This window comes from Cupressus sempervirens, chromosome 3 (genome assembly GCF_028749045.1).
Source record: "Cupressus sempervirens isolate cs-2001-9-10 chromosome 3, ASM2874904v1, whole genome shotgun sequence".
NCBI lineage: Eukaryota > Viridiplantae > Streptophyta > Pinopsida > Cupressales > Cupressaceae > Cupressus > Cupressus sempervirens.
In genome coordinates, this window is record NC_143120.1 from 162,863,147 (window position 1) to 162,887,175 (window position 24,029).

General features: G+C 35.1%; 1 protein-coding gene across 1 annotated transcript; it reads right to left on the minus strand.

Annotated features, from left to right (window-relative positions):
- Nucleotides 1-22,084: 22,084 nt before the first annotated feature.
- Nucleotides 22,085-23,155, minus strand: LOC149565269 (F-box/kelch-repeat protein At1g80440-like). Its single transcript, XM_089816291.1, has one exon. It carries the CDS (start codon nt 23,153-23,155, stop codon nt 22,085-22,087), a length of 1,071 nt encoding a protein of 356 aa, XP_089672417.1.
- Nucleotides 23,156-24,029: the final 874 nt, after the last annotated feature.

Consider the following 24,029-nt stretch of genomic DNA (forward strand, 5'->3'; position numbering starts at 1 on the left):
CAAACTTAATTGGAATGCTCCTCTCGTAGGTAAATGACTATATCACCTAATGGGCTAGCCTAAAGATTCTTTGGGCAGCTATGCAAATGAAAATTTTAACAGCGGACAGAATTAGGAAAATGGGGCTTGAGGGACCATCAAGATGTATACTATGCAAAGAAAATGAAGAAACTATAGAACACCTCCTATATCTTTGTAAATAAACTCAAGAGTGCTAGAGGTGGGTCCAACACAAACTTAATTGGAATGCTCCTCTAGTGGGTAAATGGCTAGATCACCTAATGGGCTGGCCTAAAGATTCTTGTAATGAAATATACGGGAAACTTTGGAACATAGCTCTAGAAAACCTATCTTGGGAGATCTGGAAAGAAAGGAATAGGTGTATTTACCAAAATAAAGACCTTAATTTGCAAGCTTTCCTTACAAAGATGGAAATATCTATTATGGAAGTTATGAATAGTGACCTTAGGAAGAGACCAAGAGAAGAAGGATCATTTACAGATTGGGATGTAGAGATTAAAAAATTATGGCCTCTCATAATTAGTCCCTTTTTTTATAAAAAGAAAAAAATCTAGCTAGGAAAGCATGTAAATGGAAACCACCATCGTCAAGATAGAAAAAAATGAATTTTGATGGGGCATCTAGAGGCAATTTGGGAAAGGTAGGTATAGGATGTATCATAACGGATGAATCAGGAAATTGGTTAGCAAAAAAATCTAAACCATTGGAAATGACAACCAATAATGTAGCAGAACTGGAAGCAGTAGAAGAAAGCATTAAAAATTGTAATAATCTCAGTATCAAAAAGATTATTATTGAAGGGGACTCTTAGGTCATATTAAACACTCTTAGGAAAGGGAGAACACCTAACTAGATCTTAAATTCCTGATTAGAAATAACTCTCAAAGTACAAGAAAATTTTGAAGTTAGATTTTCGCATACCTATAGAGAAGGTAACATGGAAGCTAATAGCTTAGCTAATAGGGGCACTAATTGAGAAAGCTTATTAATTTTTAACCAAAGTATAATAGGATAATCATGAATTTAGATGGTTTTATTTCCCTCCCATTTTCTTACATGTCTAATTTTAATTATTATTGAACCTAGCAAGTACTAGATTATGATGCATATCTATCATTCATGTATGAAAATCCACATAATTATGATCTCGAGTGACATTTCCAAACCTTTTAGGGTGTCCTTGCTATTATTCCAAGTACTATATTTTTCCTCATGAAATATATAACTAGAGGATCAAGCTTGGAAGTGTTATTCTCACTATTGTCAGTAATTTTGTGATTTCATTCCTCCATGGATACAAACATCTACCTGTATCATGCTTTTGAAAGATGAATGATGGCCTTCTATGGTCCCATTAAGCAAGAAAGGTGGAATAGGATCTTTCAACCAATAGATGACATGAGTTGAATTATAGTAAGTAGGGCATTGGGTGAAGGGGTATTCAACTTTGAATATTCATGGATGATGAATAGTGATATCATAGGGTTATGAGTAGGCTACCTTGCTAGGGCAAGGATGGAAAAATGGGACATTGTCAGGCTAAGATACAACCTTTTTGACCCCTGTTGGTTGCTAGGGCTTGAGATTGTGGTAGCAAACATTGATGATAGACTTTGTATCCCCCTTCCTAAAGCATATATGGAGTATGAGTTGGATGGTCCAGAGCTAGCTAGAAGCCCTAGGTGCCCATGTCTAGTAGTCAGAGACAACATTCAACTCTTCAAAGAGTGGCTGAGGATGAAAGCAAGCATTCACTTCCTACTAAGATGGAGAGGAATTATTGAGGACCTTAGGAGAAATTGGCTTTTGAACTACTTGTGGGCCTTTGATGCATACATCCATCTAGATGCTAACCTCATTGATTTGGAAAATATGGAATTTTGCCTCCCAAATTATGATAAGTCAAGAAAAGGCAAGATGACCTATGAGTTTCCTCCAGGCTTGAAGGCCACAAACCTGCATGAGGCATCGAAGTTCATAATGGTATTTAAGAAATATAATTGACATCTATAGTTGTAATTCTGGGTATTTTTAATAATATTATTTCAACCCAATTAAATATAGGATATAGTTCATGGATACTAGTCTAGTTTCTATAATTCTAGTCAGCAGATATCTGGTTTTTTTTCAATATATTAATATGAAGTAAGACTGCATTTTATAAGTAGTCATCTCATCTGTTCAACACAACCATGTATACGGTTTGACTTGTAAATATCATTTTTAGAATAGATAAAAATAGTTTTTATGTCATCTCTCTCAATTCATAAACTAGTATAAGGCCTCTGTGATTTTGGTATGCAAATCTTTCAGTCTGTCAAATTCATTTTCCCTCATGTGTACACATGCCTCTTTATCAGATCAACTTTTTCCCCATATATATTTTGACACTTACATTTCTTGAAATCTATATCGACTTATTAAAAGGGGAAATATTTTATCATTGGGTTATTCGTTTATCCCCTTTTAGACAACCTATTAATAATTTACTCTTTAAACACCAAAATACTATAAGTAGTAGTTATTAGATGGATTTTTCTCCTTTCAAATTCTTTCAAACACTATTACATTATAGTAATTTAATATCTTGATTTTAACTAACATTTAACACCATTAGTTGTTTATTATGTGATGTCTTATAAAAATCAGGTCCTTCGTTATGCAACATCCTGAGCCTAGATGGTTAAAAGGTCAATTTTAAACATATTATGATGTAATCCTCTTAATATAATGTAAGATTTTACAAACTGGGGTATGCCTCTTTTATTGATATATAATATAGAACTTCAGTCCCGAACTAGACTAGAGATTTTCTTACTCTGTTCTTTTCTACCAGTGCCTATTAGAATGGAGAAACTCTTGTACTCCTTTAGTTTTATAAATTTAATATAATAGAAGGATACAACCATATACTGATCAAAAAATAAAAAATAAAAAATTAAGTTGAAGACTTACTTTTAAGAAAATTGTACCATGACACTAATTTTTAATTTACCCATATCATTAAATTTTAGATTCAAATTGAAGCCTAACTCTATCATTAAGGTAAATTGAAATGTCATTATGTGCCTTATTTGTTGCTTTGTCTAATTTTACAAACATCTCTACACCTAATTAAGCATTATATTTAATTGAATCTAAAATCTAACGTGTAAAAAAAAATCCAAACCCTAACTAAAATAACTCAAGTATTTAAATAAAATCAACTAAACCCTATAAAAGAAAATTAAACTAAAGCATTTAAACCCTAACTTGCAACACATTATATACTAACTAACAATACTAAGATTTTTTTATCATGCAATAACATATTAAATAAATGCTTTCTATACTAATTTTTTAATTCAATAGATAATTTTTATTTTTTATACTATATTATAGATTCTAGGTAATAATGTAGAAGAGAAGAGTCAATCTTTAATTTGTCTTACTATATGGATTTTATTTAAACATTAAAGTCTGCATATCTCTTAACTATTTATATATATTATGTAACTATCTATATATATATATATATATATATATATAGCCAGTGATCTAGTCTTTCAGTTTGTGTGTAGATTTAACACTATTTTAGTTATTTACTTTGTTCATTTTGAATGCAGCCCATCTACATTCTAAATCGTATTTTGAATTTCCAAATCAATATACCCCATTGGGAGAAATATTGTTTAATTTAAAATAAAACATGCAGATTTTAATTAAAATCGATGGATAATGATTCGAATCTATAGAACAGAATTTTATTTTAAAAATATGATTTCATGATACATTCCTTATTCTCATGAATGAAGATCATTGAAAATCTGATTTTCAAAATCTTATGTTTATCCCATGGTCAACGGTTTTACAAAGAATTGAGGGTTGTTAAATCCAATGCTTATGAGTTAAATTGAATTTTGATTATTTTTTCGGAGTTTTGATGGATTCCTTGTGCCCATTACATTGAATGCAAATTTCACCATGTAAATAATATGTTTTGAGGTTTATGGCATCAAGTTTATTGCAATTCACAAAGCATATTATCAATTGCATATGTTGTGGGCTGCAAATTACAATTTATGTTATCAGTTACATATTAAATATAAATCTGGTTATTGCTTCTTAAAGATGTGGATTGACTCAAGAAGCACCGGGGCCAAAACAAGACTATTTTAAGATTTTTCCACCTTAGCATTTAATTTGGGCCCAATTTATGATGAAATTTTCGAATTAGTTTGATATTAATTTGGTATAAAATCTAATTTAAGTACGTTGCATAGCATTGTTTTGGTAATGGTTTGTTATATAGTGAAATAATGTATTGCAAATGTATTAAATAATATTGGGCTATCAAGAAAGAATGTGTGAACTAATATGAAAATTGTTCTTGGTTTTTTCAATTAAGTTGAAACTGAATGAAAGAGAAAGATAGTATATTTATTTCTATAGAAAATATTTCTACATGTGATAAGTTGCCTTCTTTCAACTCTGACAACATAGTCAATTGGTAATTTGGATTTTGATGTGTGAGGTTGGCCCACAAAGGTTGGGCTTGGTCTACGTTTCCTACCCGAAACTGCAACTTGTCCTAACTGCATCTGGGGTGACCCAAGATGATGTGGAAGTTCCTTTCCTTGATGGGGGGTGTCGATGGAGTCAATGGTAGTACCAATGGTTGGCCAGAAGGATTAGCAAGTCATACAATGGCTCTAGGATGGAAGGAAGTGATCCTTGAAGAGAAGGTGACTCATTCCCCATTGGAAGCACCCAAGGTGATCAGCAGTGATGAGGGTTGGAAATTGTGGTTCTAGATAGCTTGGTTGATAGTGTGTCAACTAACCTAAAGCTCTACCTAATTGGTAGGTTTTTTTCCTTTCACCCATCAATTAAGATTTTCAGGAAGTGGGTTAGTCAAAGATGGAAGTTGAAGGGGAGTGTGATGGTCTTAGCCATGGTGGGGGTCTATTCTACTTTAAATTCAAAGCTACTAAAGATATGACAATGATAATGGTTGGGTCTTGGTCATATGGAATACATAGCCTGGTGGTGGTTAAGTGGAATCCAGTGCTAGATTTGAAAAAAGTGCTAAAAGGGATGACACCAGTCTAGGTCAGGCTTTTGGGGCTCCCAATCAAGTTATGGGATGAGAGGATCCTAAAATCAATTGGAAACTCCTTTGAACATTTTATTGCTACAGATATAGTCACTATATACAGGTCTAGGTTGATATATGCAAGATTTAGTGTGAATGTGGTTGTAGGTACTTCCTTACTTGAGTCTATTACTCTAAGCTCGAAGTGGGACAAAATAGTGCAACCCCATCATTTATGAAAATGCAGGGTTGTTCTGCCAGAAATGCTTGTCATTTGGGCATTTGATTGTGAATTGAAAAAATATCAATAAATTGGCAAAGGAAGTGATAGCAAGGGAAAAGGAAGAGGAGGTGGCCCATCTAAATGCAAAGGAAGAGGGAGATGTACTTCTAGTTAAAGGAGATAGAGAGCAGGAAGATAAGGGAGAGACTTCTTTGCCCAAGAAGGTGCTAGAAGATAAGAATGTTAATCCTCAACTAGAGATGGTGAGGGTTAGGATAGAAGCTTTGGAGCTCCACTAGAATAAGGGGGAGTCCTCTGGGATAAAGGTCTTTGAGAAGCCTTGTGTACTAGAAGGATAGTTGGGTGGGTTAGAGGAAGGGGAGATTTCCTTAGAAGAAGAGATCCTACCCTTTCTACAAGGTATTGAAGAGCTCCTAGGCACTCCTTCTAGAAACTTGGTGTTGGAGGAGGTGCTTGGGGAGAAGAGAGATAAAGGAAAGGTGAAAGACTTGGCAGAAGGGGGTAGGTAGTTAGGGTCCTTTGCTGGAGTGAAGAGGATCTGCCAAGTCCCAAGAGGGTGGATTGTCTAGCCTTGTTGGACGAAGGGGAAGGGAAGTGGAAAACTCAGTGAAGGTAGACTAGAGTCTCAAAGAAATCTAAGGTGGTAGTGGAGTTAGAGATAGATGTAGGGAAGTCTAGGAATTAGAGTAGAAGAACAAATTAGATGGCAAGGGAGGTGGCAAGTGGTAGGTAGCCCACCTTGGAGTCCCTGACAAAGGGTAGGAAATGATTATTCTATCATGGAATATGAGGGGGTTGAATAGCCCTCAAAAGTAGTTTTCTCTCAAGCAACAGTTATCTAATCTTAATATTGATATCCTTTTCATTCAGGAAGTTAAAATGACCATGTCTAATTTGAAAAGTATTGCTAGTTATCTTTGGCTATGGGCTGATTTTTGTTGTAGTGAAGCAGAGGGGGTGTCAAGAAGTGTGGCTACGTTCTGGAACCCGAGTTCTTGTAAAGGAATTTTACTTCACTATTCTAGATTCTATCTTATTATTGAACATAAGAAGGGTGATAAGATATGGAATATTGTCAATGTGTATGATCCTAACACAAGGAAAGGAAAAGTTTGTCTTTGGGAGGAGCTATCTATGTTTCTCTCTAGAAATAAAAATACTTTTCGTATGGGAGATTCCAACTCACCTTTGTACCCTTTAGAAAAGGTTGGAGAAATGGTTGATTTTAATGATAACATGAAGGATTTGGCTAAATTCATCAATAAAAATGATTTAATGGATAGAGAGATGTGTGCAGTGAAGTTCACATGGTCAATTAATAGGAAGGGAGCTGACCTTATCCAAGTCAAAATTGATAGACTTTTGGTTTTGGTTGGTTGGGAGAGCCTAACTTCCTCCTCTCTCATGGGATTACCAAGGACTGTCTTGTATCATGCTCCCATCTTTTCTAATTGGAAAGAAGAGTCTCAAGGGGGCCCTGGAAGACCTTTTAGATATGAATTATGTGGCAATCCCATCCTAATTTCAGCACTAGGGTGGTAGAGTGGTGGGGGATTTGCGTGGAAGGGACTTCTATGTATAGACTTTTTTCTAAGATGGAGAATGTTAGAAGGAATGTGTGGTCCTCAAGGAAGATATATTTTAGTGATATCTTTAAGGCTAAGGCAGAGGTGGAAGAAAAGTTAGAAAATCTTCAGAAAGCAATGGGGGAGGGTCTTGCTAAGGAAAATATGATTTAGGAAGAGGACAAATGTAGAAAGGTCTAAAATGATACAATGATTAGAGAGGAGACCTTCTGGAAGCAGAGATCTAGGGTTTTATGGCTCAAGGTGAGAGATAGTCTAAATACTGTGTTTTTTCATAGATTGACCTCAATTCATAAAAGAAGGAATACTATTGATAATATCAATGATGAAAATAATGTGAAGCTTACAAAAAATGAAGAAATATGTAACTAGGTGACTATTTATTTCAAGAACTCTTATTTGGAAGAGTAGAGAAATGTTAGGGAAGAGGATAGGCATTGGCTCATTAGTTCCATGCCAACAGCAATTGTGGCTAAAGAAAATGAGGAACTAGCATGAATGGTCATTGAGGAGGAAGTTCACAAAGCTATCTTCTCTATGAAATCCTATAAGTCCTCGGGACCTAACAATTTCCCCTCGGCATTCTTCCTGCACTTTTGGGATGTTATTAAACTAGATCTCCTCTAGGTGGCTTGTAACTTCTTCATAACTGGGGAACTTCTCAAATAGATTAATAAAACATTCATTTCCTTGATCTCAAAGGTTTAAAACCTAGAGATCATGTGAGATTTTAGGCCGATTAGCCTCTACAACACTACTTATGAGATTTTCTCAAAAATCTTGGTGAATAGGTTAAAACTGATGCTACATAAATTCATCGAGAAAACCCAGAATGGGTTTGTCTTAGGTCATCAAATCCTTGATGCTGCCATAACAACTCATGAAGTGTTGCATTCAATGGAGAAAAGTGGTAATTCATGTGTGGCTCTAAAACTTGACATCTCTAAAGCTTATTATAGGATTAATTGGTTATTCCTATATGAAGTTATTGATAAAATTGGTTTTAGTCAAAAAATTATAAGGATGGTGAAAATGATGGTGGAAACTATCAACTACTTAGTGATGCTAAATGGTTCATCTTGGGGGAATTTTGGTGAGGAAAGGGGACTAAGACAGGGTGACCCTCTCTCTCCCTATTTGTTTATCATGGTTGTTGAAGTTCTAGGTAGGGTGTTCTTTAGAAAGATGGAAGAGGGGGTGATTAAAGGCATTAGACCTGCATCCACACTTCCACCCAAGGTGATATAGCAATTTGTGGATGACACCTTCCTAAGTGGGGAGTCCTCGATGGGAGAAGCTAGAGCTTGGAAGTCAGTGTTGGAGATATATGCAACTAATGCAAAACTAAAAACTAACCTAGATAAAAGTAAAGTGGTCTTTTTTAACACCCCCTGATATACAGCATAGGATTGTAAATTTTTTAGGGTGTAATATTATGGAGTTACCTAACACTTATCTAGGCCTCCCCTTGACTATGAAGGATGTAAGTAATAACTTTTGGAATTGCATTTTGGAAAGGATGGAAAAAAGGTTGATTGGATGGAAAGGTAAAACTCTGAGTAGTGCAAGTATGCTTCAACTTCTAATTTCCTCCCTCCAGGGGTTACTAGTGTACTTCTTGTAATTGTTCAAAATTACTAAGAGTATGGCTGATAAATTGGAGAAAATACAACATAATTTCCTCTAGTCAAGATGAAGTGAGAAGGTAAGGCTAAGTCTGGTTAATTGGGATATTGTTTGTAAACCAAGAAGTAGAGGAGGTTTGGGAGTGAGTAAGATAGCTGATTTGAACAATGCACTTCTCACCAAGATGAGGTGGAACCTAATGAAGGGGGAATCCAATTGGTGCAATATCATGAAGGCTAAGTATCATGGGAATTTGAGGTTTTCTCATTGCACCTAGAGAAATGATCTCCTTAAAGGATCTAAAATCTGGGGAAATATTGTAAAGAATGGAACCCTTTTGAAAGAAGGTGTAAGGTGGCTAGTAGGGAATGGAAATCCAATCAACTTTTGGGAGGACCCATAGATTATAGATAAACCATTGACAAAAAAAAATTTTGGACCTCTTCAAATCCACCTTCAAGAGTAGGGAGAGGAATGGTAGTTGATTTTATTTGTCTAGGGAGGAAGTGGAAGAAGTTTGAGCTGCAATAGAATGCTATAGTTGGAAGGGACCTAATAGATGAGCTAAATATTTTTCTAAAAGGGTATAGGATCCCAAGAAGGGATGAAAATGATGAATTCATTTGGAAGGCCACTATGATGGGGGAGTTCTCTGTTAAGTCTGCCTATAAATTAATGTTTGATAAAATTTTGGAACCCAATCATTCATGGAATATATGGTGTAGTTATCTAATACCTAAGATTAATATATTCTAGTGACCACTATTCATGGGAAAATTCTCACTATAGACATCCTCAAGAAATGGGGGTTCCAATTATCAAGTAGATGTTACTTGTGTAAGATGGAGCAGGAGAATATTCCCCACTTGTTCATACACTGTAGGTATGCTTCCAATTTTTGGGCGAGGCTTTTATAGAATTTGGAGGTAGATTGGGTGTTTAATAAGGATCTAGTGAAATTTGTGGAAAATTGGGAAGGCCCCTTTACTCACCCCCTCCTTGTCAGGTTGTGGAAGGTTATCCCCCCCCCCCATGTGTGTTGGGGTGTCTAGAAGGAGAGAAATAATAGGATGTCTAGGAATGAAGAGAGAGAGGAAGAAGTTGTAGTGGAAAAAATATATAAACTTATGGTAGAGAATATGAGTTGCAGCAAGTGGAGAAAACTGACATTCCCCACAAGAGGGCTGGAGGTTAGAGTGGCCAGGGGCTAGAAACTTGAGGAGGGGATTTTGGAGATTGATAACTCTAGCCTATTGGCAAGGAAAATAACTAAATGGGAATCTCTGCCTACGAATTGGTTTAAGCTTAATTTTGATGGTGCTGCCAGGAAGGAAGGCTTCAAGAGGAGGAATTGTCTGGGATAGCAAAGGAAGGGTTCTATTTGCATATTCCAAATAGGTAGGGAAAGTTTCTAACAATACCATGGAGGTGATGGCACTATATTGGGGTTTAAAGTTGGTGATGAGCATGGGTTGGAGAAATGTGGAAATTGAAGGTGATTCCAAAATCATCATAGAAACTATTAAAGGTAATATGAAAGAAGGATGGGCTATAAAACATGTGATAGAATATATTAGACACCTATTAGTCAATTTTAATAGGTTTGATTTGAACCATATATTTCAAGAGGGAAATAGTGTGGCAGATGGTATGGTGGCATTAGGCCTAAAGGTGAAAGGACTAAGATGTTGGAGGGAAGTTAATGCCTTGCCAAATTTGTTAAGACATTTAGTCAACCAAGAAATAAAGAATGATGAATCCTAGCTAGAGAGATATTTTAAAATTTTGTATCATGCTGCTAAGTTGGCAGAAAGGAAAAAGCCAGGAAGGACAGATGGCTAGGAGTGAAGGAGATGGTACTAGCAATAATAAATTTGCATGGCTGAAAAAAGAAAGATCTTTGAAGTTTGAGAGGAAAGGCTTTTTAATGATTTTCCTATGCGTGTGCTCATACACTAGGTAGGAAAAAGGTTCAAATTTTAAATGGTTAGTGTGTATCAGGAATGATTTGATGGAAGAGATTGGGAGGAAGATATTGGCATTCAACATGAGACTTTAACTTCTACTAAGGATGCTAATATAATTACTAATAATAAAGGCCATTATTTTCACCTGAGGGATTTTTGGCTTAAGTGTAGTGTCATTCTTAGTAATTTTTTTTGGGTCCTAAAGAGGGAGAAAGGATTAGGAAAAATTGTAGAGATGGGTGGTAACCTTATGCGCATTGACCTGTCCATGATCGAGGAGACTACAAGGAAGCTACTGGTGTGGTATATGCTGAAGGAAGGTAGGTTTGTGCCTTTTATGGAGGCTCTTAATGGCCATTGTGAAAAATTTTCCATGCAATTTTTTAATTTTTGAAAGGAACGTAGAGTTATGATAAATGGCATATCATTCCATATCTATAAGAAAGTCATTATTTTGGTGACATGTTTGGCCATGAAGGGTAGGAAGTGACAGAAGGTGACAAGGTTGGCCGATGAAGTGAGTCTCCAATGCTTCTTCCTGGATGGGGAGGAACCTATTCATCACAGAGGTGGTTTTATGTGGGAGAAGCTCCCTAAGCCATGGAATGAGGTTTTTTTGATGTTGATGAAGTACATAATGTTGGAATGGAGGTATAGTGTCTGTTATTGCTACCACTTTCCCCTCCTAAATCATTTTCACCACCATGATTTAATTTGGATTCCATTCTTTCTGTTGCATGATTTAGAGGACACAGTTACTAATGTTAAAGAAAAAATGAGAAAAGTGGTTAATTTTACCATTTTACATCAAGGGTTAATTTTTTGATTGTATCAGTTCCACCTTACCTTGGCACCCCCTCGGATAGTGGAGGTTAATACTCTAGCTCATCCCAACCCTTGACCCCAACTGGTTCCCCTTAGGATTACAAGTCCTAGAGCCCCTAACCCACAAGCATTGCCTAGTGGGTCCCCTATGGAATTAAAGTCCACTCCTCTTGGGAAAAAAGGGACATAGGATAAAGGGAAATAGAAGAAGCTGGTGAAGTTGAAGGAGGAGGGAAGAGGGGGGAGGGGGACGTTGGCGAGGTTAGCTAAATCTAATGCTAAAATGAAATTGAAAGAGGGGCCTCGCAAGAGGAGGAGACTAACTCAGAAGACATGGGCCACCCCAAACAGAGAATGAAAGAGAAGGCTTCAACTTTTGGAGAAGGGAGAATGGAGGAGGAGGAAGAGGAGATCTTGGACTCTTCTTGGTGTAGCTCAGATGAGAGGTTGAAGGAGATAAAGGAGGTGTCACATGTTTTGGCAACCATCAGGCTAGGATGTGTGGAAATAACAAGGGACTAGTTTCCTATTACAATGGACAGAATTCCCTACCCCATAACGATTTCCTTCCCTATTAAGGTTTTTTTCCAAGGATAATGCTAACCCCCCAATTGTGCAGGAAGTTACTATGATGCAGGTGGATTATTTTCCTGGTGACATGCAAGAGGTCAATGTGGGGATCACGAAGAAGGCTAGCAGTGAGGTCTGGGAAAGAATTCATATGTTGGAGGAGAGAATGAGCCTTTTGAAAAAGTTCCTTATCAAAGTGACACATGCTATTACCAAAACACTAAACCTACTTAAGGACTTGACTTCCTTGCAGAAGATTTGGCTATTATCCTCCTAGGGAGGAAAGAGGCTAAGAAGCCCTACTAGTTTTCTCTTTCTTTGTTTTTATGCTATTAATCTACTAGTTATTGAACTTGATGGGGTTTAAGGCTGTCATTCTTTTGTTTATATATTACTGTAGCTTTTCTGGATTTTGTTTATATATTACTGTAGCTTTTTTGGATTTATTACAGAAAGTATATATTTTAGGCCTACTGATACTCTTTTAATTATGGATCTAAACCTTGCTTTTATTTTATTAAGTGGTAGGGGATAGTTTTGGTTAGTGGTTATCTATTGGTTTAGGGAGGCTCTATATCTTATAGTAGCTTGATGGTGAAGCAACATCAAATTAACAATAGGAGTGATATGAGTCTTTTGATTTATGGAAAACAAAAAAATATTGTTTCATAGCATAATCAAGTGTTTTCAAAATCTTGTTAGTTCTATCTCTAGTGTTACGTAAAGTGTGCCAAGCCCCAACAATATGGTATTAAGCATGTATAACTAGGATTCTCCCTCTCCAATTATCCATAAAAAAGAGAGAAATGTTTTAATGAGTAGCTCAAAACAATAATTGTTAATTCATAGAAAAAATCAAATAATTATTTGCGTAGGGTCATAACCCTAATCAGTGATGGACAAAGGATACCTAAGAAAGATGAGGTAGAAAGTCTACCTAGACTAGCCTAATGTTGAGAAAAATAAAATATGATATTTGGCTAAGTAACACATGTAGAAGTAATCATGAAACCATGGATTTTAAACTATCTAGAGAACATGTAGGCTTATAACACATTTACAAATATCTCTAATAGAAATTTTTTTGTGAGTTAACATGTTTCAAACTAGTATCTGGATGTCAATCAAACTGGTATATGCTAGGGATTTAAAACTTTGGTACTTCGGGTTTAGCCTATTATCTTTTTGACTACTATCTAATAGTTCAGAAACTTGTTTCTTTCAAATCTTTACATCTTAATAAGAGATCATTGAGTATGATCCAAAATTTTGATGCTAAAAAAAATCATTAATCTTTTTTCCCATATTCTCCACATTCCTAAAAGATGATAATATATTATGTGGAAACTCTTAACATAGTATGAAGCTAGAAAATTAACCTCTAGGGATACCCCTTCACTTCTAAGGACCACCATCTCTGACTTCAGCATTCCTAGATAGGCTACAAGAGTGGCATAAAGTTTGGCGAGATGAAATCAATAATACAACCTAAGGAGTAGGACCCATTGAGGATCGAGAGAAACCTCAACTGTCTCTTCCCCTTCTTGCAGAGCTTTGAAATAGAAACATGTATAAAGAAGACCTACTAGGTAGTCTAACACTTAAAATCCCCTATATTTGGTTGACAAGTTGTAACCACATCTACCTATTCCTGGAAGAAGCCGATCAGTTTTGTGTTTTGGAAATCACATTAGTCCAACCTAGATCCTAACCAATTTTTAAATATTTAATTATTTAAACAAATATAATAGTTCTATAAATAAGGAATAACTCCTAGTTCCTTTATATTAACATTTAGAAAAATCACATCTTACCTCTTCACTTAAAAATTATCTATGCTCAACATGAAAATATTAAATTATTTTTAAAAAATGCTAAAAATTATTAAATAAATCTTAAATGGATACAATAATTAAAATTCAAAATAATCTGAATAATAATTTTAATCAAAACACTTTTAATAATGATAACCAAATTTAAACCCTAACCCTAATTAAAACCCTTTCACTGATGATAACTAATTTCAAACTCTAATCCTAATCAAAATATTAAATCCTATATAAGAAAAGAAATACAATATAAATTTGATGCCATAAATTGAGAATCTTCTGTGGAGAAAAATATGAGGACTTCAAGAATCAAACCCCAACTAGAAACTAGAAATTATGCCTACAATACAAATTTTCAATAACATCTTTGTCTCATGGTCTAAAACATCTCTATTGAGGGTGGAATTAAACTCTCATTACAATCTCAGGTGTGTCTCTAGTGTCCATTTCAGGATTTTTTCAAGCTTTGCATTCAAGTGGTGTATTCTCATCACAAACTCCAATTAAGAATAGTTTCAAGATAACAATGAAGTTCACAACTATTATTTTCATGATTTCTAGGAAACAATAACTTATTATTTGCAAAATATTAAGATGGTAAACAATCATCCTTTAAGATTTACTTCTTTTGTACCTAAATGCAATTGTTTAAGTCCATATAATAAGCAATCCTTCTACTAAAATAAATGGGTGCCTAGCTAGTTGTACAAGAATATTTTTTAGATTGATATCAATATGTTAAACTAAAAAATGTGAGGTATTTGACAGTCAAATCTATCTCTTACAATAGTTCATGTACATTACATTATCCAAATTTGACTTTTAACACAAGTATGAAACAATAAAAAATATTAATCCAAAATACATAGCCCATTAAAAACCATCGCTAATTTAATCTATATCACTTATACCACATTATTCTAAAGTTTCCCTTTTTCAAAAATTACCAAAATACCCTAATTGAGTTCACATATTTGACCTCACATATTTTAAAGAACACTTTCTCAAAAGATATCTCAACAACATACTTCTATACAATTATAGTGTGACATATCCTTCATAGTTAGATAAACACATTTTCTAATCTCCTTTCTAAACACTTATTTCCACAATCATAACACACAAATGAAACAAACTGTTACACCATAACAAAAATCTTTATCACACCATTTCAGTTCTTATAAAAAAAATTTCCACCTAAAGAAATTAACAATAACTCTCGCAATTAATACACATTACACTAAACACACATATACTTTACTTGTAAACAAAGCCTACTTTTCACATCTATCACTGATGCAGAAGTAACTATCGTCCAAGATTAGCATCCTAGAAGATAATCTCACCGAATAGTTTTATCTTAATTTTAGTTTGATAAAACTTTAGATAACTAGAAATTTGGCAATGTTAGTAAATTGTTCCATATTTTGTGGATTAAGAGGTTCTATAGTTTCATATAAATATTGTAAGTTTGCAAGCTTGGAAGATAGATTGAGTGTGTGGGGAAAGTGAATAAATTGTATGTTTTTGGTGAAGTTCTAGAATGTCATTCACTTTCCTTGCTATATACTATTTTCATTGGGTTTGAGTTTCTGTTGTGCATCAGTTGTAGCATCAAAGCCAGGAGAATTTGGTGGAATGTTGATATTGAAAGCATTTGAATCATAGTTGTTGTAGTTACTGTAGTACTTTGCGGATAAATCCACAAGCACAATCAAACCAGTAGACAATTAAAAGTCAATTCGTTGTTGTAGGAAGGAGGTGGGACAACAAAGATAGATTGCAGTCACCTGTTTGAGGAATAAATTTGTAGCCTTGGGAGTAACTGCAAAAGCCATACAAAGCCAAATAGACTTGAGCCAGTCCAACATTGTATTGGTACGATATTTGACCTAATATTGAGACTGTTCTTTTTATTGGTTATTGAACTGTCATGACTGTTGAATTATATCTACTGCAACTATAAATTAAGTCAATTTTTTAGAGCTCTTGAATTGTATGGTAGACTGGATATCCTCTGAAAACTAAAAAATGTTTTTTTTAAAAATTATTCTGAATACTTTGGGGGAGGTATTAATTAAATTGTCAAATAAGGTGCAAGGGTAAAATGTTCTAGAAAATAGAGGAAGGAGAATCCAAAGTCATAAATTAGTTGAAGAGTTTATTCCATGGATTCATTTTTAGGAAATATTATGCTAATATTGTTTGTATGTTTGAAATCCTCATTTTCCAATGATTCATCATATTAAGTAAGGAAGAGAGAATTTTGATATTTTTATATTAGAAGAAGATTATTCTTCAGCCCTCTGCCATTATTGGAACATGAGAGTGCAGAAGTCCCAGCCAGTGTGAGACAAGATTTTCTTTGCCAAGATATGGTAGTCAGAGTTCGAGGATGAGGAAGAGGAAGAGGTCCAAGAAGGCAAGCTGGCAATGCAGAAATTCTAGAAGGGATGAGACGCATGGAGGAAAGATTAGAAGCTGTGGAACTTGCACAAAGAAGAGTAGCTGAAGTAGGAGATGTTAGTGCTGAAGAGGTGTAACCTCAAAGAGAAGAGGAAGAAGAAAAGGAAGGAGTTGAAACAAGAGTCATTAGAGCAATTCTAGGAGTTGGTTCCAAGCCAAGGTTAGAAGTGCCTTTGTATGAAGGTAGCCTAGATGCCGAGAAGCTAATCAATTGGATCAGTTTAATCAATAAGTATTTTGAATATGAAAATGTTGCTAATGACAAAAGAGTAAATTTTTCAATGACTCAATTGAAGGATCATGCATCCCTCTAGTGGGATGAAGTACAGGATGAAAGGATTTAGCAATGAAAGACCAAGATCAATAGTTAGGATAGAATGTTAGCAAAACTAAAAGGTAAATTCTTTCCTAAAGACTATCAGCTTAGTCTTTTTAAGAAATTACAAAATCTTAAACAAAAGGACATGTCAGTTAAAGATTACACAAAAGAATTTTATAGGTTGACCATTAGAACTGGTCACATTGAAGATGATGCTGAAAAAGTTACTAGACATCTCAATGGGTTGAAGTATAATATTCAAGATGAAAGTAACCTTTTTTGTCCTAGAGCTATGGAGGAAGCATACCAATATGTTCTAAAAGCTGAAGAGAAATTATCCAGGAAATAGACACAAAGCTCAAGAGGGAAAAGTCAAAGTTTTAGAGGAAGAGGATCACAAGGAGGCAGAGGACAATAGAAAGCAAAAAATGAAGAAGCCAGTAACTTGCATCCACAAGAACAAGTATATCAAGGTAATGACTCTTTTAGAGAAAGGCCTTATTCAAGAGGTAGAGGTAGAGTATTTCTTGGAAAATGTTTTAAATGTAACAAATATGGCCATAGATCTTATGAGTATCTAGAAAATCCTACCACAAGTCAAAGAAGTGTACACATTGTTGAAGGTGAAGAGGAGGAAGATGTACATGAACCTGTAACTTATAATGATGAACTCGAAGTTGGTGAATCACTCTTAGTGAAAAGGGTGTTAATCAAACCCAACAAGGAGGTGATAGAACCACCCCAAAGAAAGCATTTTTTGAACAACATGCAAGAGTGCAGGAAAGTGTTGCAAAGTCATCATAGATAGCAAAAGCACAAAAAATCTAGTTTCAACAAAGATGGTAGAGAAGCTAGGATTGAAAAAGGTAACACATCTTACTCCATACAAAGTATCATGCAAAAAGGACATCAACTCTTGGTTAATGAGAAATGTAAAATGGATTTTACAAATAGGAACTTACAAAGATTGGATAGTGTGTGATGTTATGACCATTGTTGTATCTCATGTTTTACTTTGTGGACCATGACAACATGATAGAAAGGTTTCCCATGATGGGCAAAACAATACCTACACTTTTGAGAAAGATGGCAAGAAGCACATTCTTACACCCTTGAAGGAGGAACATGTTGTTGCTGAACCAAGTTCTAGGGTGATGCTAATGGGTTGTAAGCAATTTATACACCAAATTAAGAAGGAAGAGGTAAATATTGCTTTGATAAGAGAGCTTAAAAGTGAAGATACTGGCACAAAGATAATTGATTTTCCTAAAGAAATTCAAGATATGTTGAAAGAGTATAAAGACATAGTAGTGGATAATCTTCCTAATGTTTGACCCCCATTAAGGAGTATTAGCCATCACATAGAATTGATTCTGGGAGAAAATATTCCAAATAAAGATGCCTATAGGATGACACCAAGAGAAAATGAAGAACTTAAAAAAACAAACACAAGAATTGTTAGAGAAAGGTTTGATAAGGGAAATTTTAAGTCCTTGTGCAGTTCCAACCATTTTGAGCCCTAAGAAGGATGGGAGTTGGCAAATGTGCACAGATTCTAGAGCAGTCAACAAAATAATAATTAGGTAGAGGTTTCCTTTACCAAGGATTGGTGATTTATTGGATTGTTTAAGTGGGGCTAAGTATTTCTCTAAAATAGACTTGAAAAGTGGTTGCCATCAAATTAGAATAAAGGAAGGTGATGAGTAGAATACAACCTTCAAGACAAACCATGGTCTCTATGAATGGCTAGTTATGCCTTTTGGCTTATCTAATGCTCCAAGCACTTTATGTGTCTTATGAATGACATGCTTAAAGGTTTTAAAAGAATATTTTTAATAGTTTACTTAGAAGGCATCCTAGTATATATTCACTCAAAGGAAGAACATTTGAAACATTTAAGGATGGTATTAAATAAATTACATGAGGAAAAGTTGCTAATTAATCTCAAAAAGTGTACTTTCTTGAAGACAGAATTGGTTTACTTGGGATTTGTCATCTCACAAGAAGTACTAAAGATGGACAAGGACAAGATAAAGGTAATCATTGAATGGCCTACTCCTAAGAATATCTTTGAGGCAAGAAGTTTTCATGGGTTGGCCAGTTTCTATAGAAGATTCATAAGAAATTTTAGTGGGATTTGTGCTGCAATAGTGGACACCATTAAGCAAGGTAAAAATACATTCTATTGGACAAAGGCTGCTAATAAGAGTTTTCATATACTTAAAAAGAAAATTATTGAGGAACCTATCTTGTCTTTGCGTGATTTTACTAAGCCTTTTAAAGTTGAGTGTGATGCCAGCAAGACCGCTATAGATGTTGTCCTCAATCAAGATGGAAAGCCTATTGCTTACTTCAGTGAAAAGCTTATTGATGCAAAGAAGAGATATTCAACATATGATCAGGAGTTCTATTCCATCATACAAGCATTGAAGAAATGAAGGCACCGCCTCATGCCTAAAGAATTTATTTTTTTCACTGGTAACCATGCTATGTAATTTATTAGTAGTCAACATAAATTAAGCTAGAGACATGTCAAATGGATAGAAATTTTGCAAAGTTTTACTTTTTTCATTAAGCATGAGAGTGATCAATCCAACAAAGTGGTAGATGCTTTGAGTAGAAGGAGTTTGATCTTGTAGGAATCTCAAGTAAGTATACTGGGATTTGATGATTTGAAAGAGATGTACAAAGAAGATAGGGACTTCAAAGAGGCATATGAAGCTTGTTTAAATCCCCTAAATAGCAATAGAAGTCCTTGGATGGAGTACATGATACAAGAAGGGTTACTATTCAAAGGCAACCAACTTTTCATTCCAAAAAGCTATATGAGAGAAAATTTGTTGAAGGAGAAACATAGTGGTAGTTTGGCAGGGCATTTTGGACAAAATAAGACATTGGCTCAATTAAGTTCACATTATTATTGGCCAAATATGGGAAATGATGTTAAGAAGTTTGTGGAGAGGTGTAAAATATGTCAACATGCCAAGGGAAGTAGCCAAAATGCAGGTTTGTATCAACCATTGCCAATTCCTACCAGACCATGGGATTCCATCAATATGGACTTTGTACTTGGTTTGCCAAGAACACATAAAGGACATGATTCAATATTTTTAGTAGTTGATAGGTTTTCTAAAATGGCTCATTTTATTCCATGTACAAAAACAAGTGATGCTAATAATATTGCAAATTTATTCTTCAAAGAGATATTAAGGCTACATGGACTTCCTCGGAGTATTGTCTCTGATCGAGATACTAAATTCATAGGACACTTTTGGAGGACTCTATGGAAGAAATTGGGCACCAGTTTGAGTTTCTGCTTAGCTTACCATCACCAAACTGATGGTCAAACAAAAGTGGTCAATAGAATCCTTGGACATCTTGTGAAGCTTAGTGAGTATGCATCCAAAACCATGGGACTTGGTGCTTGCACAAGTAGAGTTTGCATATAACGATTCTCCTAACCGAAGTACAGGTATGAACCCTTTCCAAATCATGTATGGTATACATCCTAAAGGAGCATATGAGTTAAGGAATCTTGATATAATGGAGATGAGAAGTGCCGATGGGGAAGATTTTGCCAATACAATCTAAGATTTGCACAAACAAGTAAAAAGTAAACTTGAAAAGAGTACCATTAAGTACAAAAAGAGAGCTAATTTGAAAAGGAAGGAAGTCAATTTTGATGTGGGAGATTTGGTTCTAGCTCATCTCAGAAAAGAAAGGTTCCCAGGAGGAGAATACAACAAGTTGACAACAAAAAAAAATTGGCCCTTGTCAAGTTTTACCAAAGTTCTTTAGCAATGCTTATGAGATAGAACTTGCAAGGGGTGTTGGTATTTCCCCTATCTTCAATGTTGCAGATTTGTACCCTTACAAGGGAGATGAAAAACTAGTTCAGGTTCTTGAAATAGGCTAAGGACGGGTCCTCCAATGGAAGCAACAGTTACCTAAAGCAACTCCAAAGCAGCCCGAATTAAATCTTGGACACAAAATTCATCATGAAAACTAGAGGTAAAGAACATCTACAATACTTGGTTAAATGAAAGGGGCATCCACCAGAAGATTCCACATGGTTGACACCTTCTGACCTATTCGAGTATGGAGTTAGTATTGAGAACCTCTTAGATAGGAGCCCGTGAACAAGTCCTTTGTTCCTTGGGAGTCTGATGCAGATGCAGAAGCAATTGTAGTCCAAGATTAGCATCCTAGAAGATAATCTCACCGAACAGTTTTATCTTAATTTTAGTTTGATAAAATTTTAGATAACTAGGAATTTGGCAATGTTAGTAAATTGTTCCATATTCTGTAGATTAGGAGGTTCTATAATTTCATATAAATATTGTAAGTTTGCAAGCTTGGAAGACAGATTGAGCGTGTGGGGAAAGGGAATAAAGGGAATAAATTGTATGTTTTTGGTGAAGTTCCGGAATGTCATTCACTTACCTTGCTGTATATTATTTTCATTGAGTTTGAGTTTGTGCTGTGCATCAATCACATAGATACAATGTTAAGCATGGTTGAATAGGCCTTCTATCACAACTTGACACATTTGATCTCTACGAGACATACTATTTGTTTTTCCTTTAAATCTGACTTGATAGTATATTGCTTCGTCTTCTACAATGTTTTTCAGCTGCTTTCTCCTCTTTCATGTTTCTTTATCTTTACCCAGATCAAAGGAAACCTAACATCTCTGGTTTTTCTTCCCTTTGTTAATCTTTTGTGGCTGACAGGAGCTCCAATGGACAGACATACGGTAGAAATAAGGTTGTAGACTATGTTCCTCTTTCATTTTTTCTGCCAACATATGAATCATAAAGCTCCATTACTATATCGGGTGTTCAGTCTCGTTTGGTTGCAGGAAATAATCTTGGATGGAACATCCTCCAATGGAATTGGCTATTACTTCTCACATTATTCTGATACACACTTTACCATATTCTTCTATTTGATCACGAACCATTGGCTCTGATATCAAGTTGAAAAATAACACACAAAGGAGAAATGACAGTAAGATACGAAGGACAAATGAGAGTAAAAATCTAAATATAGGCTCTGCTGATCACGAACCTCGTCTATTAATTTATAATTTATAGAAGAATACAGAATAAATCCACTGTCTATTGTAGATCACAGTTAAGTGTACCATTGATGGAAGATAGGTGAGATAGCGAATGTGGAAGGTTGTAGAAATGGCATGTACAGTTCTGAATAGTTCTAGTTTGTCGTTGTCAGTTTGATGTGTTGATAGTACTAGACAGGAGATAAATGATTTATAGTTGTGAGAAATTGCACCAGAAAGAACATTTACTTCATTTGAGCACTATCAGATTGATGACAAAAAAGTAATAGTTACCATTACATTGATGAAGATGATAGCGACTTCTAGCTAATGCTAGATGTACAGAACTGAAAGTCAAACGGAATGAACTCAATAGAATTTGTCTTTGAATGTCATAATTCTAAAACTTAACATACCAAAATCTATGAATCTGTAAATGATCTTATAATTTTGATAAAATAGATTGTTCCCCGCACCTGGCCCAATAAAAAACAGTCAAAGATCCAGAATAGCAGCATCCTTAACAACTTGAATGCCCGATGGCCTCTGCATGCATGTCAAATTGAATTCTCCTCCTGTCTCACTCGGAGGTGTGATCATATAAAATCCGCTCATTCCTTCAGATTTAGCCCATTTGCACACAAAGATTTTATTGTTAACAACTCTAGCAAACTTAAGGTCCCAGGCGTCATCCTCGGCTGGAAGAGACCCTACAACTTGAGTCTTCTCTTGCCTAAAGTCATATTCAATCATTCCCATATTAATCAAAAAATAAATCTGCCCAAATGCACCTACAAAAATCCCAACGCTCTGGTTCAGTTCATTCTCCACATTTTTCCAAGTTTTGGTGTATGAATCAAAAACCTCAAAGACGCCAAGATAACCCTTTACATAAAACCCGCCATCAACAAAAACACCTCTAAACGGCACTATTCCTCCCACTTGTCGGGGCTCCATAGAGGTGTTCATGTCGGGAAGATCCTCCCACTTGTCCTCCTCCACATTGTAAACTGAAGCGCTACGGACTGTGTTGGCAATGAAACCTGCCATCAAGCTAAAATCTTCCCGAGAATCAAACCTGCCATACCCTCCTCCAACATAAATCAGTCCTCGCTCCTCATCTGCTGCAGAGGCAAATCCATTGACCCACCTTGGCATTCTCGTACCCTCTCTCCATTTCATACAGACAAAATCATAAAACCAGACACTGTTTGGCATCCCGTCGGTAACCCAATCAGAGATCAAAACAAGTTTTTGTTTCACGAAATGACAGCGAAAATTACCATCGGTTTGTATAGGAATGGGCGGTAAGCTTTTGTAGGTGTCCTTCCCCAGGTCGTATATCACCACTCTTAATCTGTCGTGAATGCCGCGTTCTGTCTCGAGGAAACAGATCCGTTGTTCGGAAATCTCCAGTTTTTCTCTTTCTTGATAAAAACTGGGGCTTTTCAGTAGGGCATTCCAGCCTTTGGAGACACACCTGAGATTGTGGTGAGAGTTTAATTCCACCCTCAACAGACATGCCCGCCCAAGATCATCTGGAAGACCAGGAAACAAAGAAGCCATTGCCAATTTTTACTTTCTACTGGAGAAGAGTGGTCTGAATGTGGGATTCCTAATGCTTTTGCTCCACGCGAGATGCTCAATTATATCTTAATATTAAGATTAGGGTTAGGGTTTAAATTTGGTATCATTAGTGATTGGGTTTTAATTAAGAATACAATTTCCATTTTTTTATTTTAACTGTTTTAAAAGTTTAAAATCTTAAGCTTCTCTTCAAAGTTGCCGTAATTACCAATTAGTTTTTCACTTTGATCCAGCACTCTTTAATTTTTTTCTTTCTCTAGTTAATCCATTGATCTTAGTAATTACCAATTAGTTTTTCACTTTGATCCAGCACTCTTTAATTTCTTTCTTTCTTTAGTTAATCCATTGATCTTAGTGGGAACTTTCTTGAACATGGAATACCTTTAGAATATTTTATTATGGACAATTATTTGAAGGCTAGTGAAATCTTGGAGAAAAAGGTGGACCTATTGTCTTATTACTTTAATTAGTCTCTCTCTTATTTAATGATTCTAACTTTTTTTTAACATTCAGAATTTTTTATCATACTATCTCATTCTCATTTATCTCTAAGTTAATTCATATACAGTATGGCATGATAGAGTGATAAGTAAAAGCCTTATTAAAATGATGTTTACTTCATAAAAGAAAAATTTATGGGAAATGATTTTGTAGGTGGCAGGCAAGTATTTCAAGCCTTTAATATATTTGACCTAATATGATTTAAATGCAGCATTACTTTTAATAGTTTAAATACAATATTATTTAATGCATTTGCTAATTTAAATTTAACGCCTTTTTAAATAATGGTTAAAGGATTCTTTTTTTAAGAGTTAATCTAAATATTCTAATATATAAAAGATTGAGCTACAAT